The 18,420-nt window shown below is 44.0% G+C and overlaps 1 protein-coding gene across 1 annotated transcript in view; it reads left to right on the top strand.

Moving 5' to 3' along the window:
• Positions 1-18,420, top strand: part of rbbp8 (retinoblastoma binding protein 8) — a 171,942-nt gene that overhangs the window by 129,237 nt on the left and 24,285 nt on the right. The window contains exons 6-11 of the mRNA XM_078540210.1: positions 4,144-4,239; positions 5,178-5,290; positions 5,398-5,473; positions 5,560-5,738; positions 6,198-6,305; positions 16,192-16,292. Of these exons, the coding sequence (XP_078396336.1) occupies positions 4,144-4,239; positions 5,178-5,290; positions 5,398-5,473; positions 5,560-5,738; positions 6,198-6,305; positions 16,192-16,292 (673 nt within the window). The remainder of the gene's footprint in view (positions 1-4,143; positions 4,240-5,177; positions 5,291-5,397; positions 5,474-5,559; positions 5,739-6,197; positions 6,306-16,191; positions 16,293-18,420) is intronic.

The raw sequence follows: 18,420 nt of genomic DNA, 5'->3' as shown, positions 1-18,420 counted from the left end.
TTTGAGTACAATGCTGCTGATGGCCCCCAGCACCTCATGGTTGCCCATGTCTTGAGTTCTAAATCTATTCCACGGTGGTAATGCCACACAGCACAATGGAGGATGTCCTCATTGTGAAGGTGGGACTTCGTCGCCACAATGACTGTGTGCAATGGTCACTCCTACGTAAACTGTCATGGACAGATGCATCTGCGGCAGCTAGGTTGAACTCCCAGGGCAACTCCCTCCCTACTGTTTACCACTTTGCCGCCACCTCTGCTGCTGATGGCCCGGTGGGACAGAACATACCCAAAAATGATGATGCTGGCATCTAGGACATTAGATATGATTCTGTGAGGATGACCATGTCAGGCTGTTGCTTGACTAGTCTGTGAGACAGCTCTCCCAATCTTGACACCAGCCCAGAGATGTTAGTAAGGAGGACTTTGCAAGGTCGACAGGGCTGAGTTTACCTTTGTTGGTTCCAGTGCCTAGGTCGCTGCCAGGTGGTCCTGCTGGTTTAATTCCCTTTTTGAGCCTTTATACAACTGAGTGGTTTGCTAGGCTATTTCAGTGGGCATTTAAGCGTTGCTATGTAGGCCAGACCAGGTAGTGGTGACATTTTTCCTTCCCTGACGGGACATCAGTGAACCAGATTGTTTTCACAATCTGGTAAAAACATCCCGCCACCTGCTGTGATGGGATTTGAACTAGTGTCCCCAGACCATTATCCTGGGTCTCTGGATTACTAGTCCAGCGATGATACTGGTTCGCCATCGCCTCCCCTGTCTTATAAATTACACAGGTACACATGTATCCATTGGTGTTTAGAAGAATGAGAGGTGATCTTACACCCCCAAATAAGATCCTGAGCGGCCTTGAAAGGGTGGGTGCTGAAAGAATATTCCACCTTGTGGGAGTTACTTGAACTAGGGGACACAGCTTAAAATTAGATGGTTTCCCATTTAAGACGGAGATCAGGAGAATTTTTTTCTCTGAAGGTCTCTTCCCCAAAGAGCAGTGGAGGCAGGGTCACTGAATATTTTTAAGGCTGAGTTAGATTCTTGACGACCAGGGAGTCGATGGGTGTAGGGGGTAGTCAGGAAAGTAAGGTCACAATCAGATGAGACATGATCTTATAAAATTGCAAGCAGGCGTGAGAGGCCGAATGGCCTACTCTTCCTAATTTATATGTTCATAAGTAATTCAATAACACAACTATTATGTTACCACTCCTCAAACTTAAACTGAGGCTCTTGGAAAGTATGACTTCAAAGTTTTTTATATGGAAAACATTTCCTGTGTTTAGATTTGGATTATTTAACTGGTGAACTACAGGGGGAAGAATCTTTGGCTCGGTGAGCGGGGGCCGGGCCTGCTCACCGAGGCGTAAAATGATGCAGGGTGATGTTGGGCATGCGTCCTGACGTCACTGTGTGTCATTTAGATTTTCAGTTCGCCTGGCACACAGCCGAATTGGCTGCACGCCTGCCGAATTGTCAAAGGCCTATTAAGGCCATTTAACTAACAATTAAAATAATTAATAGAGCTGCCCGTCCAACCTTGAGGTTGGTGGGCAGGCGAAGAGCCCAGGTGGCCTTCACATTTTTCATGGAACCTCATCCATGGGCGGGATGAGGTTTCATGAATGATTTTAAATTTTCTTTAAAATTTTTATTGAAATTAATGCACTTGGCCCAGGTCATGTGACAGTTTCTTCAACACCTTTATTGACCTGGTAAAACTTCAATTTAATTTCTGCGCTTTTTCGCGCACATGCATGAAAGAGCGCACTCCTGACTCAGGGACCCCCCCCCCCGGCCCGCACAGGGAGTGCTCAGCACTTCCGGGTGCGCGTCATGCTGGGCAGGCCTTAATTGGCCTGCCCATGTAAAATGGCAGCGTGGACCCAGTTGGGGGCGCCGATCAGGCCCGCCCCCGCACAACCCTGCCTGACGGGGGGAAATTCTACCCCGGGTTTTAGGTATATGTTATTTGCTTTGATATAAAGATTGAGTTGAAACAGGGGTGTGGACAGTAAATAGAACAGCAGGTTTAGTTTTAGATTGCTTTCAATGAGTAAGCGCAGACTGACTGGCCAAATGGCCTCCTGTGCTGTAACTCTTTTTTTAGTATTTCCTTAGGGCTATTCTCAACGTTGTTTCCCGTTGTTTAAAAAAGTTATTCATTCATTTAATCCACTGCCCATGGATCAGAAATAACTTGTCATTCTCACTATCTGCTGCTGCCCTGGGGGAAGTTACAATTCATAGAACTCAAGTTTGGAAATGTTGAGCAGTTGGCAAAAAAAAAACTTGTAGCAAATTATTTACTCAGCAGGGGTGGAGATCTTCAACAGGAGCCATTGTGCTAGATTTTGCATTGCCTGAGTAATTCCCCTATGGTGTGTAAAGGGTGACTAATGAAGAAAAAAATTGGATATATCAATCTTGCAGGGTTGTTTTTAATTTTTGAATGATAGGCAAGTGTTTCTTTCAATCACACCACAATACCTTGCAACCATTTTTTTTAGAACCTAATTGGTTCTGTTTTTTGGTTTGTTAGGATCTTTATTGTTAAGTTGATATAGGTCAATTTCAGTTTTTTTTAATGCAGAGTCCAAGTGGGAAGTCATGTATGACTGTCTAGCATGATGGGACAAGATAAATTAGTCTTTGCATGGGTTCTTTCAAACCAATAAAGCTTGCATAAATTCCTGTAGCTGGTGAAGTATGCCTGTTAGATAAAGAAAACAATATGGAAAGCTCATTTTGATATTTATTATTAAATATTCTACTTCTGTAAAAAAAAATTCAAATTAACTTTGTACACATCAATTTCTTTTAAAGCCTGAAGTGAACTTGAGTTGTTTTCTTAGCCATTTTAAATATGGCTCACAAATGGAGGAATCCAGCAAATTCATTGAATAGTTTGTTGTGATTCATTACATTCCTTGCAAAATGACTAGTCATTATACAAGTATCTCATTGTCGATATAATGGCCCTTAACAAGGGTCACTTACTGACTCCCCCCAAATTCCTGGAGTTTAATATTTCACTGAGATAAGAGGCACAACAATGGTGCTCTTATGTAGGACTTTGCTGAACAGTACAACTAATGATTCTGTAGATATTGGGGCAAAGACCATTAGCAAGTCTGAACTGCTAAGTCAACGTGTCAATCACATTTGTCAAAAGAAACTAAACCTCTCTTTGCTCCTGTTTTATTTTTAATTTACTTTTGATGCTTTTTTTATTTCTATATCTTCTAAAAATTCCAAAATGGTGTTTTTTTTTAAAAGTGTTATGCCTTCACATCAATGTAATTGAAGCAGATGAATGAAACTGCTAATGAAAGTCGTGTCTGGGTTTTACTCGCTATCGAGAGGAAACATGTGGCTTGAAAAGGTTCTAAAGTATTGTCAAGTGTAGTTGCAGAATATTTTACAAATTTAATGGCAGAATATTTCTGAATACTTGGTTTTCTGTTAGCACCAAAACTCCAGCCTAAGTTGCTTCATTTTAAAATCCGAATACATGTTACCTTCATTAAACTGCAGGATTCTGTGTTTCATGGCTTTCAATCTTTCAACATAAAAGACAACTGGACTTTAGCATCAGAAAATGCTGCAGACGGAAAATTTTATTTTTATTTGAATATTCACACCTGGAATGACATTAATTTCTTTAGTGAAACAAATAAACGTGATCTTATTATGCCAGGTGCAGCTGAGATACATCGGAGAGTCTGCCCTGTTAAATACTATGGAAAAGGGGGGGAAAGGTTAAATCTTGATTTTAAGAAGTCATTTATTTAACCTCTTAATTTAAAATAAACTAATCAATCAACATAAATCTTGCACAGATTTGAACAGTGGCTGTCAGTATCTCCTTTTTTAAATTTTGGTGTACTTTCTTGAACATTCATTCAGATTAGGGCATCAGCGTGCACCAAACTTACATTTTATTCACATGCCACTTGCCTGGACAGGTAAATATTTTCTACTCTACTACTTGGTAAACCAGTTGGAATTCATTGCGGAATTGGAATAATCAAAAATTCATTTTGACATTCAGATAAGAGGGTTCTGCAAGACTTGTTTTATTTTAAATAATCCCTGAATGTTTTGTGTCCTGTGTTAATATACAATTCTATTTTTCCAGAGATGCACAGAGACTTGAAGAATACTATAATAAAAATCAACAGTTAAGAGAACAACAAAAAGCACTACATGACAACATTAAAGTTTTAGAAGATAGGTAAGATGTAGTAAAGTGATTTATAAAAAAAATAAAACCCTCAATGGATCAGATTGAGAAGAGTGTCATCATAAATTAGATTATGTTAGAGGTGCAGTAGAAAGAAGTTTCACTGGAGAAATCAATTTTTTTTGACTGATGAGGCCTCAATTTCCCCCCTCCCCCTTGCCCAGTGAGAATGTGTATGGGTAGGTCAGGCCAAGTCCACTTATTGTAGGCGCACCAGGCCCAACCGGCTACATCTTATTTTCAACTAGAAGTGGACTGAAAGTCCAGCTGCAGGCAAACAACGGCATAATTGACATTTAAAAATCACTGTCCACAACAGCATCAGTGCCACAAATGATTTTCAGTGACTTGGACACCCGCAATGGTGTCAAATCCACAAGAGAAACCTGGCAGGAGGTGCTGATTGGCCAGAAGAGGCCAAAGTAAGTTGAAAATTAGTTTTCTGTGAAATCCTTGTGGCCCAGGAGGAGCAGAAGTGCTCCCCTCAAGGCCCTGCAAGGAGCCCTTGGGTTCCCCAGTCGTGGTCTCGCCTCACTCCCTCCCTCCTTGTACTGCTGCTATTAACTCTAGAATCTTGCAAGCTACTTTTAATGTTTAATGGAATTTGTCCGTTAAAATTGGACAAAGAAATTCAGCACTCTTTTTAATTCACTGCAAATAATGAATTCATTCTCAACAAATTTTTTGTTTACATGGAAAATCATTTCTCATGACTGAAATATTTTTTTTTTCTGTTTACAACTTCTTGAGCAATTTTTAATGAAAATAATTAACAAGTGCAGTCCTTATTTTTTTTTTTACTTCAAGTATATGGACCATAAATAAGCTTGGGCAAATGTAAGAAATTAAGGAACTTATTTAAACCAATCAATATATATTGTAATTATAACAGCAAAACTGTTGATACTCAGGACCCACATCTGTTACAGGTTGCGAGCAGGCCTATGTGACAGGTGTGCAGTTACTGAAGAACACATGAAGAAGAAGCAGCTGGAATTTGAAAATATTCGACAGCAGAATCTAAAGCTCATTACTGAACTTAGTGAGTGGATGTTTAGGAGAGAATTTATTCTCTGAGCATATTTTATTGAAATGTGAAAGCTTTTTCTCAACTTTCTACCTATTTCCATCATTATCTTTAATCAACAGTGAATGAAAAGAATAACCTTCAGGAAGAAAACAAAAAACTTAGTGATCAGCTTGAATCACTTGAACAGCAACTGAAGTAAGTTATGTGTGTCTATTACCCATCTTGTGTCACTTTATTTTTAAACTTTGTGGCCTGTCTGATTTTTATTTCTATGATGTCAGAGAACAACAGCATGAAGTGGCAGGAGCAGGAGATCATGATGATGGAATAATCCCGGATTCTCCAATTTTATCTCTTTCCACCTCTGTAGTTAGCAGAATGCGAAGGAGGAAGGAAAATCGTCATATTCGCTATGCAGAGCATGCTCATGCAGACCCTTCAGGGCCACAGTCTGATGATGGTATTTTTAAGATTTATGATTCACTAACATTATTTGATATTTCAAAACAGTATAATCCTTAATTATTACTAGATGTCTCCTTTTTAAAATGATGTTGATAATTTGTCTAGAAAATACAATGTTAAGGTATTTTTACCAATTGTGTTCTGGGAGTCCTTTGTAAGACCTTAAGTGATATGAACATTGCAGCAGGTGGGTAATGTGCATTAGTATAGAGAAATGCATTGAGTACTATAACTAGAACATAAATGTGATTCCGAATCAATATTTGGAATTCAAGAATGTCCATCTGTATCTTCTGACTAAAAATTCTTAAGGTTCAGCTTTACCAAATAAGCACCTCTGATATGTTCAAAGAAATGTTTTCTATCATAGCCCTACTTTATACTCTAATAACTGTTATAATCTGTGGGTTCTGTAATGTTTATTTGTTGTAACTGACATTTTATTATTGTGTAGAGACATGTAAAATGTTGTTGGCACGCTTCTCTGGCATGACCCAACCTATACAGAATGAGGAAATCCTAGTTCCAGACTCCTGTGATCTTGAACAACCCGCAGTAAAGAGTAAGTTTGAAAACCTGCCCATATGAGTAAGTGAATTAATTTGACCCATGTAGAGTGACATCTGGGTTGTAAATTGGCTTGATAGCTCTGGCAATAGTTCTGCTGAAGGGTCATGAGGACTCAAAACGTCAACTCTTTTCTTCTCCGCCGATGCTGCCAGACCTGCTGAGTTTTTCCAGGTAATTCTGTTTTTGTTCTAGCAATAGTGATCTCTGTTTAACTGAACAAATGGACTGGCCATTAATACTACAGAAAATAAAAGCTCATGGTATAGGGGGTAACAGATTGACATGGATAGAAGATTGCCTGGCTAACAGGAAGCTGAGAATAGGCATAAATGGGTCTTTTTCAGGTTGGCAAGATGTAACGAGTGGTGTACCACAGGGATCCAGTGCTGAGACCTCAACTTTTTACAATTTATATAAATGATTTGGATGTAGGGATGGACAGGATGGTTGACAAATTTGCTGATGACACAAAGATAGGTAGGAAAGTAAGTTATGAACAGGACAAAAGGAGGGTACAAAAAAAGATATAGATAGGTTAAGTGATCTGGCAACTGGAGTGTAATGTGGGAAAATGTGAAATTGTCCATTTTGGCAGGAAGAATAAAAGAGAAGCATATTATCTAAATGGTGAGATTTGGAGACCTCTGAAATGCAGAGGGATCTGGGTGCCTTAGAACATGAATCACAAAAGGCTAGTATGCAGGTACAGCAAGTAATTAGGAAAGCTATGAGAATGTTATCATTTATTGTGACCGGAATTGAATACAAAGCAGGGAGGCTATACCTCAGTAATATAGGGCATTGGTGAGACCACATCTGGAGTACAATTTGGTCACCTTATTCAAGGAAGGATGTAAATGCGTTGGAAGCCGTTCAGAGAAGGTTTACCAGACTAATACCTGGAATGGGTGGGTTGCCTTATGAGGGAAGGTTGGACAGGCTAGGCTTGTATCCGCTGGAGTTTAGAAGAGTAAGAGGTGACTTGATTGAAACATATAAGATCCTGAGGGGTCTTGACAAGGTGGATGTGGAGCAGATGTTTCCTCTTGTGGGAGAATCTATAACTAGGGGTGGCTGATTTAAAACAGAGATGAGGCAAAATTTTTTCTGAGTTGTCACTCTTTGGAATTTCTTGAAAAGGTGGTGGAAACAGAGTCTTTGAATATTTTTAGGGCAGAGCTCAATAGATTCTTGGTAAGAAAGGAGGTGATAGGTTATTGGGAGGAAGGCAGGATAAAGATTTGAGGTTATTTTCAGATCAGCCGTGATCTTATTAAATGGCATAGCAGGCACAAGGGGCCGAATGGCCTACTCCTGCTCTTTGTTTGTATGTTTGTAATATACAATTTGCTATTAATGCTGCAATTAATTTTTTTAAAAAATGGTAAATTCAGCATGTCCTTACATCCAGTGCTATGTTTTGATTTCCCCCCTCCCCATGAGAAATAACTGCATTGTAATGTACAGCTTTACATCTCAACTTTGAAATTCTGAAATCCCACGAGACCTGAACTGCACTTTCTCCTTGAGTCACAGATCAATGGACAGAATATTTTCTTGTTTGCTGACTAAAGATCCTACATCTAATAAGATTAGACAAACACTATATATTCTATACCCTTGCTATAGAATTGTACCAGTGCCAGCTAGAGACTCAATTTTGCATCCTGAGGCTTGTTTTTCTTTGTTTGGCTATACATCTCAAGATTTTCACTACTGCCTCACATTGTACTTAATTTGAGTGACCTATCCTCCAAATACCCAAGGGGCAACATTTACCCCCTGTCAGGGCGGGGGAAGTGCGGGAGCGGGCGGGCTTCTGATCGGCGCCCCCGATCAAGAGTGCGCCACCATTTTATGTGGGTGGGCCAATTAAGGCCCACCCAGCATGATGTGTGCCAGGGAGGTATGCGCTCCCTGTGTGGGTGGAGGGGGATTTCCTGAGCTAGGAATGCGCTCTTTCACGCATGCGCATGGAAGAGCACACAGATTTCCCTGAGACAAAGTGCTGCCTCAGGGAGATTGGCACAGATTTAAATAAAGATTAGAAAAATATTTCCCTGCCATATCCCCTCATGTGTCACATGAGCTGGGACATGTCCGTAACTTTTATTGTAAAATATTCTGCATTTTTTAAATCACTCATGAAACCTCATCCCGCCCTTAAGGTTGGACGGGCAGGTCCATTTATGAGTTCAATTGGTTTTTTAATGACCTTAATAGGCCATTGACAGGCCGACGGGTGCGCATCCGACTCGGATATGCGCCTGCCGAACTGACAATCTAAATGAAGTGGGGTGACATCGGGGCGCATGCCTGACATCACCCCATGTCACTTCACGCGTCGGCGAGCGGACCCCGCTCCCGCTCGCCAACCGGAAGATGCTGGCCAAGGTCTCATAGCCTTGAACCATTTGGTTTATGTGCCTTCTATTTTCCTTCCTTGGTGTAATTTTCTTGCATTTGTCCACAGAAAATGCTATTTACTACTCATCAACCCAAAACCAAATCACTTTATATTTAGCTTGCCTACTGCCCATTATTTTATTTGTGTCATCTGCAACCTTGTACATCTTTGTTTCTGTCCCTGGGACAGAAATTTCCATTGTCAACAGATATTTTCTCAAAGGATGCTAATAAAGACAAGAGGTGCTTCACACAACTACATACTGACTCCTCCTTAGACCAATCCAAATCTATCCAATCATTACATTAGCCTCTTTTTCAAGATTGTTTTCTGCAATTTATCCACAGCTGATTTATGCCCTTTACCTGTAGTTTAGTGGATCATCCCTAGGCCTGTGCTTTTTTTAAAGATAGATTGTGGGTTGAATCTTATCCTGGGCTTGGGAAACCCCACCTGTGCACTCTTGCAGCTCACAAACTGCACACTGACCCTTGTGTGACTTCACACACCATTTATGTCTTTTCACACTGGGGTCAGATTCCACAGTGCAGTTTGTGAGCCACGCTGGAGTGCCTGAGCATTGTAGGTGTGGAGGCAGGCCTGTTAGAAGGGCCTGTCTCGGTTATCCAACACAATATCCTAGTTCTTAACAGTGTTTAAAGGCCTGCAAAACTTCGCCCACCCCACCCACACCCCCAATTCAGCCCAGGCATCCCACAGATCCTCTATGCCATCTCTGCCCCCATATGTTCTCCACCGCGAATCACCCAGTACGCACTGTGTGCAATCCTCAGATTCCATGCAATATATTACATTCCTTGGGGAAAAAATAAACCTCTCGCCTTCTAATAAAGGTCTCCAATTAAGGGCCTCATCCTGCCGCCGCTCTGATTTAATGGGTGGCGGGAGAGGTCTGCACCCAGCAAGTAGTCCAGCAGGTTGAACGTTTCCCCCCACCAGGCTGCTGTTGGTTAATGGGTGGGGATGCCTCCTTCCTGTGCCCCTCCCCAACAGTTTTGCCTCCCCATGTTCACCTTTCCACTGCCCTGTCCAATATGCTCCCCGCTCCCACGGACCTTGGACTTGCCTAAATGTCCAGGTGCATCACTGGGCCACAGTGCCACCTCCTTGGCCTACCTGCAGCACTAGTAGTGGCCACTGCTCTTGTTGATGCTGCCAATGTACAGAGCTGCTGGCCTCCGATTCCTCAATAGCTCTGAGTGGGATGTCCACCTGGGAAGTCCTGCCTTATGCTAATTGAAGGGCCGCCGCTGGAAAAAGTGGGGCGAGCAGGCTAAGTGAATCCCAAAATTATGCTGGGCTGTGGGAGCCTGCCCTCAGCGTATAATCCAGCCCTTACTGTGATGAAACTCAGCCAAACGTCGATAATGCCTGCCGCTGTCCAAAGAATAGGAAGAAAAGAACAGAATGACTTCCAAAGAAGAGTCATATTGGACTTGAAACGTTAAATCTGTTTCTCCCTCCACATGCCAGATCTGTTGAGTTTTTCCAGCACTTTCTGCTTTTATTTTAGATTTGCAGTATTTTGCTTTTATTTTATTAAAGAACAGAAGGTGCTCATTTCAATTTCTAAATAGAGTGCTTGTCAATCAATGCAAGGGAATGGGTGTTTAGATTTTTTTCGTCAGCTAGTCATTTAAATCACAGTAGAAAAAATGACAGATGGTGACCATGAAACTATCATTGATTGGTGTAAAAACCCAACTGGTTCATTAATGTCCCAAAGGGAAGGAAATCTGCCATCCTTACCCGGTCTGGCCTACCTGCGATCCAGGCCCGCGGCAATGTGGTTGACTCTTAACTGCCCACTGAAATAGCCTAGCAAACCACTCAGTTCAAAGACAAGTAGGGATGGGCAACAAATGCTGGCCTTGCCAGTGACACCTACATCCCATGAAAGAATAAAGAAAAGAAAAGCAAAGGCTGCTGGGACATTTTGTAATATTTATTTTTCACAGCTATGGTGCTTTGTCTATTAGAAAAGCACTGTAATGCATGTGAACAAATACGCAAGGCTGGTCAATGTAAATGTCAATTTACCATAAAATCCCAGTGATGAATCACTGCATTAAAAATTCATCTGCATTACAATACAGCACCTAATAATGACATTTGAAGGTGTGAAAACACTATGCTTATTTTTCAGAATATTCCCAACTCCTCAGCAGGCTTTCCATTTTCTTCATGAACACTCAAACCTGGGATACTTTTAATGGGCTTTCAAAACCCTGCACCACCAAATGAAAATGGTTTGCAGGAGGAAATCTGATTTCCCTCCACTATTTAAAATGGGGGACCTAATATCAGCAGGGGGCAAGTGTGCATTTTTCACACATGGGGCAGAATTTTACGGCAGCGGGATTTTACATTCCCGCTGAAGTCAATGGGGTTTAGAATGTCTCACCGCGTTTTACGGCCCCGTCCCCACCCTTGTTGAAACGGGGCCGTAAAATTCTTCCCTAGGCATCCAGACCCACAAAAAGACCAGAGGAAAATGGCATGGTGTTAGGAATGTAGAGGAAAATCTGATTTCCTCCGCAAAAAAGCCTGTGTGTGGTCATTCGCGCACTGAAACGCACCTCTGCACCCAGGCGAAAACTCGATCCGGTATTTTAGCTAATTTCCAATACTTGGACAGTAATTTCTTTTAGATGTGCTTGATGTGTGTTTGAATTCATGTTGATACATTTACTGGAAGTGATGATTGAGACTTCTTCCTAAAACATTTTCTGTTCTTTATTATTTGATTGTGGAGTATGGATTATGGTTGCTGAGTTGGTAACTAGAGGGCATAAATTTAAGATCATCAATAAAAGGAGAAGTTAGATTTTCTTTTAGAAACATAGAAACTAGGAGCAGGAGTAGGCTATTCGGCCCTACGAGCCTGCACCGCCATTCATTATGATCATGGCTGATCATCCAACTCAATAGCCTGCTCCTGCTTTCTCCCCATACCCTTTGATCCCTTTCACCCCCAAGAGCTATATCTAACTCCTCGAAAACATACAATGTTTTGGTCTCAACTACTTTCTGTGGTAACGAATTCCACAGGCTCATCACTCTGTGTGAAGAAATACCTCCTCATCTCAGCCCTAAATGGACTACCCCATATCCTCAGACTGTGACCCTGGTTCTGGACTCCCCCACCATTGGGAATATCCTTCCTGCATCTACCCTGTCTAGTCCTGTTAGAATTTTATAGGTTTCTGTGAGATCCCCCCTCATTCTTCTGAACTCCAGCAAATATAATCCTAATCGACTCAATCTCTCCTCATATGTCAGTCCCGCCATCCCAGGAATCAGTCGGGTAAACCTTCGCTGCACTCCCTCTATAGCAAGTACATCCTTCCTCAGATAAGGAGACCAAAACTGCACACAATATTCCAGGTGTGGTCTCACCAAGACCCTGTATAATTGCAGCAAGACATCCCTGCTCCTGTACTCAAATCCTCTGGCTATGAAAGCCAACATACCATTTGCCGTCTTTACCGCCTGCTGCACCTGCATGCTTACCTTCAGCGACTGGTGTACAAGGACACCCAGGTCTCGTTGCACATTCCCCTCTCTCAATTTATAGCCATTCAGATAATAATCTGCCTTCCTGTTTTTGCTACCAAAATGGATAACCACATTATACTGCATCTGCCATGCATTTGCCCACTCACTCAGCTTGTCCAAATCACACTGAAGCATCTCTGCATCCTCCTCACAGCTCACCCTCCCACCCAGCTTTGTGTCATCTGCAAATTTGGAGATATTACATTTAATTCCCTCATCTAAATCATTAATATATATTGTGAATTACTGGGGTCCCAGCACCGATCCCTGCGGTACCCCACAAGTCACTGCCTGCCATTCGGAAAAAGACCCGTTTATTCCTACTCTTTGTTTCTTGTCTGCCAGCCAGTTTTCTATCCATCTCAATACACCACCCCTAATCCCATTCGCTTTTTATTTTACACGCCAATCTCTTATGTGGGACTTTGTCAAAAGCCTTCTGAAAGTCCAAATAAACCACATCCACTGGCTCCCCCTTATCTACTCTACTAGTTACATCCTCGAAAAATTCCAGTAGATTTGTCATGGAGGATTCTTGAGCCATAGATTGCTCTCCCAGTAACAGTGGTGGAAGCAAATCCATAATAACTTTTAAAAGGCAGGTAGATAAATTCTGGGACAGGGCATTTTAAAAAAACTAGTGCTGGGAAAGTACAAGAAAATTAGACCTGGTGTGGATGTCTGTTTTAGAAAACCTTTACAGGCACAATAGACTGCCCACCGTCTGTGCTGTAAAATTCCTGATTCATTCCAGAGTCTTGGTGTAATGCTACTCATATCGCTTGCTTCAATTACCTTTCACTTGTACCTAGTGATATCATGCTGAAGTTATGCTGTAAGCTAGGCATTGGTGGCATTCTGCCTTTTGTGGTGTACAAAACACATTGTAATGCTATAATAAAAACGGAAAATGCTAGAAGTACTCAGTAGGTCAGGCAGTATCTGTGGAGAGAGAAGAGTTGATGGTTTCAGGTTGATGATCTTTCATCAGAACAATTTTCTTGATTATATACGTACATATGAAGTAGGAGCAGAGGCCATTTAGTCCCTCGAGCCTGCTCCACCATTCAATAAGATCATGGCTGATCTGGTTGTGTTTCTAATTCCACATTCCCATCTATCCCTGATAATTTTAGATTCTTGTTAGGCAAGGGAATCAATCTACCTCCTCCTTAAAGATATTCAATGACTCCCATCTCCACTGCCTTCTGAGGCAGAGTGTTCCAAAGTTGCACAACTCTGAGAAAAAATTTCTCCTCATCTCTGTCCTAAAAGGACCCCCTAATTTTAAACGGAGCTCTCTAGTCTGGACTCACCGGCAAAAGGAAACATAATTTCCGTGTCCACCTTGTCAAGGCCGTTCAGGATCTTGGATACTTCAATCAAGTTACACCTCACTCTTCTAAATTCCAGTGGAAACAAGCCCAGCCTGTCCAACCTAACCTCATAGGACAACCCACTCATTCCAGGTATCAATCTAGTAAACCTCCTCTTGACCGCCTATACCATATTTACATCCTTTGTTAAATAAGGAGACCAAAACTGCACACAGTATTCGAGATGTGGTCTCATCCATGCCCTGTATAGCTGAAGCATAACATCTTACTTTTATATTCAGTTCCTCTCGTAATAAAGGATAGCGTTCAATTAGCCGCCTTAATTACTTGTACCTGCATACTAACTCTTTGTGACTCATGCACTAGAACACCTAGATCTCTCTGCACCTTGGAATTCTGCAGTCGGTCTCAGTTTATATAATACTTTGCTTTTTTATTCTTCCTGCCAAAGTGAACAACTTCACGTTTTCCTACATTAAATTCCATCTACCAGATTTTTGCCCACTCACTCAACTTATCTGTATCCTTCTGCCATCTCCTTATGGTCCTTTTAACAATGTATTTTCCTACCTATCTTTATGTCATCTGCAAATTTAGTTATCATGCCTAAGTCACTGATATAAATTCTAAAAAGTTGAGCCTCCAGCACATACCCCTGTGGGACTCTGCTTGTTATATCCCGCCAATCAGAAATTGACCCATTTATGCACATTGTTTTCTGCCAGCCAGCCAATCTTCTGTCCATGCTAGTATGTTACCCCCTACATCATCCTGAAAATTAGACCTGTAAGAAGTGTACACGAAGATTACTTTGTGCATGGTATATGACCTGAAACACACTTTTTGTAATTTAATGCACAGTCTAACCATCTCAAGTAGATATGGTAAATTAATTGTTATATAATACTGGGTTTGAATCCAAATCCTAAAATGTCAAGTTGAATTAAATAAATTGGTAATACAGTATATGGGCCGAAAATGAAAGCTGCCAGATTATAGCAAAAACTCATCTAGTTCATCAACATCCTTTGGGAAAAGGAACCTGTCGCCTCACCCAGGCTGGCCTATATGTGACTCCTGTCCCACACTACTTAAATAATTCCAAAATAAAAAAGAAAATGCTGGAAAAACTCAGCAGGTCTGGCACATCTGTGGCGAGAAAAAGAGAATTAACATTTTGAGTCCATATGGCTTCAGAGCTCTGAAGAGTCATATGGACTAAAAACATTGTGCTGAACCTTAAGGCATGTTTCCTGTGGTAGGGGGCCACATGTGAAATGGGGTGGTCGCCCATCCCACCACCTTCCTGGTCAGCCCTGGACCACATCCCCATAATACGGGGGTGGTGAGAGGGGTGCTGAAATTGGCAGCCTGCTCGCCATATTAAAATGAGCAATTAAGGGTCAATTAGGTTTGTTATCGAGCCTATTGACCCTAATAATATGCTGCCCACACCATAATATGCTTGGTGTAGGCAGCAGGGTGGGAGTGGGAAGCCCAAATTTCAATCCCAAATGGTTAGAGGGTGGGAAGGAAGGGGTGGGGTCGCTCTTTGGGGGCTGCCCACCTTAGACTGAACCCCCCTCTTCGTTCCTACCCACTACCTCTCTTAAACCCACCCCCCACTGTCCCTGTCCCTAACACTCCCAAACCACATCTTCCCACCAACCCCCCCCCCCCCACCAACCCACTCCGGGGATCCTAGGCCTGGGCTCCTCACTTTAGCTGCAGTCCTGGCCATGGCCACTGATGGCTTCCTGGTGCTGCCAGGATTGGTGGAGCTGTTAGCCAATCAGATTAGCCAGCAGCTCCAGAGGGTGGGGCAGGCAGAAGCTCCTGGTTAATGAGGCTTTATTGCTGTGGGACTGTTTGGTGCAGTCAGTCAGCTTTATGCCGATGTGGTTTCTGGGGGTGGGGGGTGGGGTGTCAGTGCCATCTGCACACTGCACACCCCCCCCCCCCCCCCCAAGCGTATTATTCACCCTGTTAACTCTGTTTCTCTCTCCACAGATGCTGCCAGACCTGCTAAGTTTTTCCAGCATTTTCTGTTTCTTTTTCAAATTTCCAGCACCTGCAGTATCTTGCTTTTATTTTGGATATTTCCAACTTGGTTATACTTTTTTAAGACACCTAGGGAAGGATAATAAATGCTGCCTTACCTTCATCGATCACATCTCCAGAACAAATGAAAAAATTGTCCAGTAAATCCACAATAACTGTAAGACTGGTGTACTTACAAATAAATGTGGTGTTAGTAAATAAGCCATTCCAATAAAATCTAATTTTTATTTGACGAAGGAAAATAAAATTTAGCTTAATTCTTGTTATTTGGGAAGCCAAGAAAAGCGATTAAAAACTAAATTTGGTGTAAAGTTTCAAATGTATGATATAACTAAATTTTGGATGAAATTTAAAAGCAAACTTTGGATGCAATTTCTTTGCTCTGTAAGATGTACTCTGGTATGAATTTTATTACTTTGATTCACTTGTTCATTCTTCAACAACAAAGAACTGCTTTATTGCATTACCCTATTTATTTCTCTTTTCAGCTTCAGCTACTCAGAAGCTCAAAGAATATTTATCCTCAGAGAAAAATAACATTAATTTAACTGCTGTTGTAGCAGAAACTTTAGGACTTGGAATTCATGAGGAATCTGTAAGTACTTTAATGCAGCATTTGCTGTTCAAACAAATATTGATTTTTTTGTTAACTGAAAATGCAAACTGCAAATAACAGTTTGTAATTGATCATTTATTGCAAGACAACCTTTATTCCCCAATTCAAGGAATATATTGTGACACATGAAGCATCAATGAGATGTCAGGTCCTGTTCATTTTTTAAAAATTCTATGTATTACCACATATGGTCACAATTTATTTCCTACACAGTGGGAGTGGGGTGGCTGGGCGGGGGAGGGCCTTCTGTGGGCCATAGGGTGTTTGAATCCCACATCAGAGGGCCCCCAAGCCTGCTAACTTTTACTGAGCAGATCCATGTGGTGTATGGCCACCTTCAGTGTGGGCTGAGACCCTTAAGTGGACGTCAGTTGGCTATCTAAGGGCCTCAGTTGGCCTCCGGGACGGAAGGTCATCCTCGGCTTTCCTCAACCCTCGCTGAATTGGAGGAGGTCGAGAAAGTATGATGGGCAATCCATCGCCTGCCTTCTCTCCCGTTTATACAACTCCACAATCTATGCCTCACAGCCCACTCCCAAGGGTGGAATTGAGTCCCGCCTACAGTATCTTTCTCGTGCATGCTCTTTTGTGTTTTCTTACACTTGGGCACACACAGCTTCTCTCTCTCTCTCTCTCTCTCCCCTCCCCCCTCTCTCTCTTCCCTCCCACACTCTCTCTCTTCCCTCCCCACACACTCTCTCTTCCCTCCCCCTCTCTCTCTCTCCCCCCCCTCCCCCCCATCCCCTCCCCCCCATCCCCCCCTCCCCCCCACCCCCCTCCCCCCCATCCCCTCCCCCCCTCCCCTCCCCCCTTCTCTCTCTCCCCTCCCCCCTCTCCTCTCTCCCCTCCCCCCTCTCTCTCTTCCCTCCCCTTCTCTCTCTTCCCTCCCACACTCTCTCTCTTCCCTCCCGCCCTCTCTCTCTTCCCTCCCGCCCTCTCTCTCTTCCCTCTCGCCCTCTCTCTTCCCTCCCGCCCTCTCTCTCTTCCCTCCCGCCCTCTCTCTCTTCCCTCCCGCCCTCTCTCTCTTCCCTCCCGCCCTCTCTCTTCCCTCCCGCCTCTCTCTCTTCCCTCCCGCCCTCTCTCTCTTCCCTCCCGCCCTCTCTCTCTTCCCTCCCGCCCTCTCTCTCTTCCCTCCCGCCCTCTCCCTCTTCCCTCCCGCCCTCTCCCTCTTCCCTCCCGCCCTCTCCCTCTTCCCTCCCGCCCTCTCTCTCTTCCCTCCCGCCCCTCTCTCTCTTCCCTCCCGCCCTCTCTCTCTTCCCTCCCGCCCTCTCTCTCTTCCCTCCCGCCCTCTCTCTTCCCCTCCGCCCTCTCTCTCTTCCCTCCCGCCCTCTCTCTCTTCCCTCCCGCCCTCTCTCTCTTCCCTCCCGCCCTCTCTCTCTTCCCTCCCGCCCTCTCTCTCTTCCCTCCCGCCCTCTCTCTCTTCCCTCCCGCCCTCTCTCCCTTCCCCTCCGCCCTCTCTCCTTCCCTCCGCCCCTCTCTCCCTCCCTCCGCCCTCTCTCTCATCCCCTCCGTCCCTCTCTCTCTCCCTCCTCCCTCTCTCTCTCCCCTCCGTCCCTCTCTCCCTCCCTCCGTCCCTCTCTCCCTCCCCTCCCGCCCCTCTCTCCCTCCCCTCCGTCCCTCTCTCCCTCCCCTCCGTCCCTCTCTCCCTTCCCTCCGTCCCTCTCTCCCCTTCCCTCCGTCCCTCTCTCTCTTCCCTCCGTCCCTCTCTCTCTTCCCTCCGTCCCTCTCTCTCTTCCCTCCGTCCCTCTCTCTCTCCCCTCCGTCCCTCTCTCTCTTCCCTCCGTCCCTCTCTTCCCTCCCCCTCCCTCCCTCTCTTCCCTCCCCCCTCCCTCCCTCTCTTCCCTCCCCCCTCCCTCCCTCTCTTCCCTCCCCCCTCCCTCCCTCTCTTCCCTCCCCCCTCCCTCCCTCTCTTCCCTCCCCCCTCCCTCCCTCTCTTCCCTCCCCCTCCCTCCCTCTCTTCCCTCCCCCCTCCTCCCTCTCTTCCCCTCCCCCCTCCCTCCCTTTCTTCCCTCCCCCCTCCCTCCCTCCCTTTCTTCCCTCCCCCCCTCCCTCCCTTCCTTTCTTCCTCCCCCCTCCTCCCTTCCTTTCTTCCCTCCCCCTCCCTCCC

The sequence above is a fragment of the Cetorhinus maximus genome, chromosome 4 (assembly GCF_964194155.1).
Source record: "Cetorhinus maximus chromosome 4, sCetMax3.hap1.1, whole genome shotgun sequence".
Taxonomy (NCBI): Eukaryota; Metazoa; Chordata; class Chondrichthyes; order Lamniformes; family Cetorhinidae; genus Cetorhinus; species Cetorhinus maximus.
The sequence above is the reverse complement of the archived record's forward strand: the minus strand, read 5'-3'. Positions and strand labels throughout refer to the sequence as shown.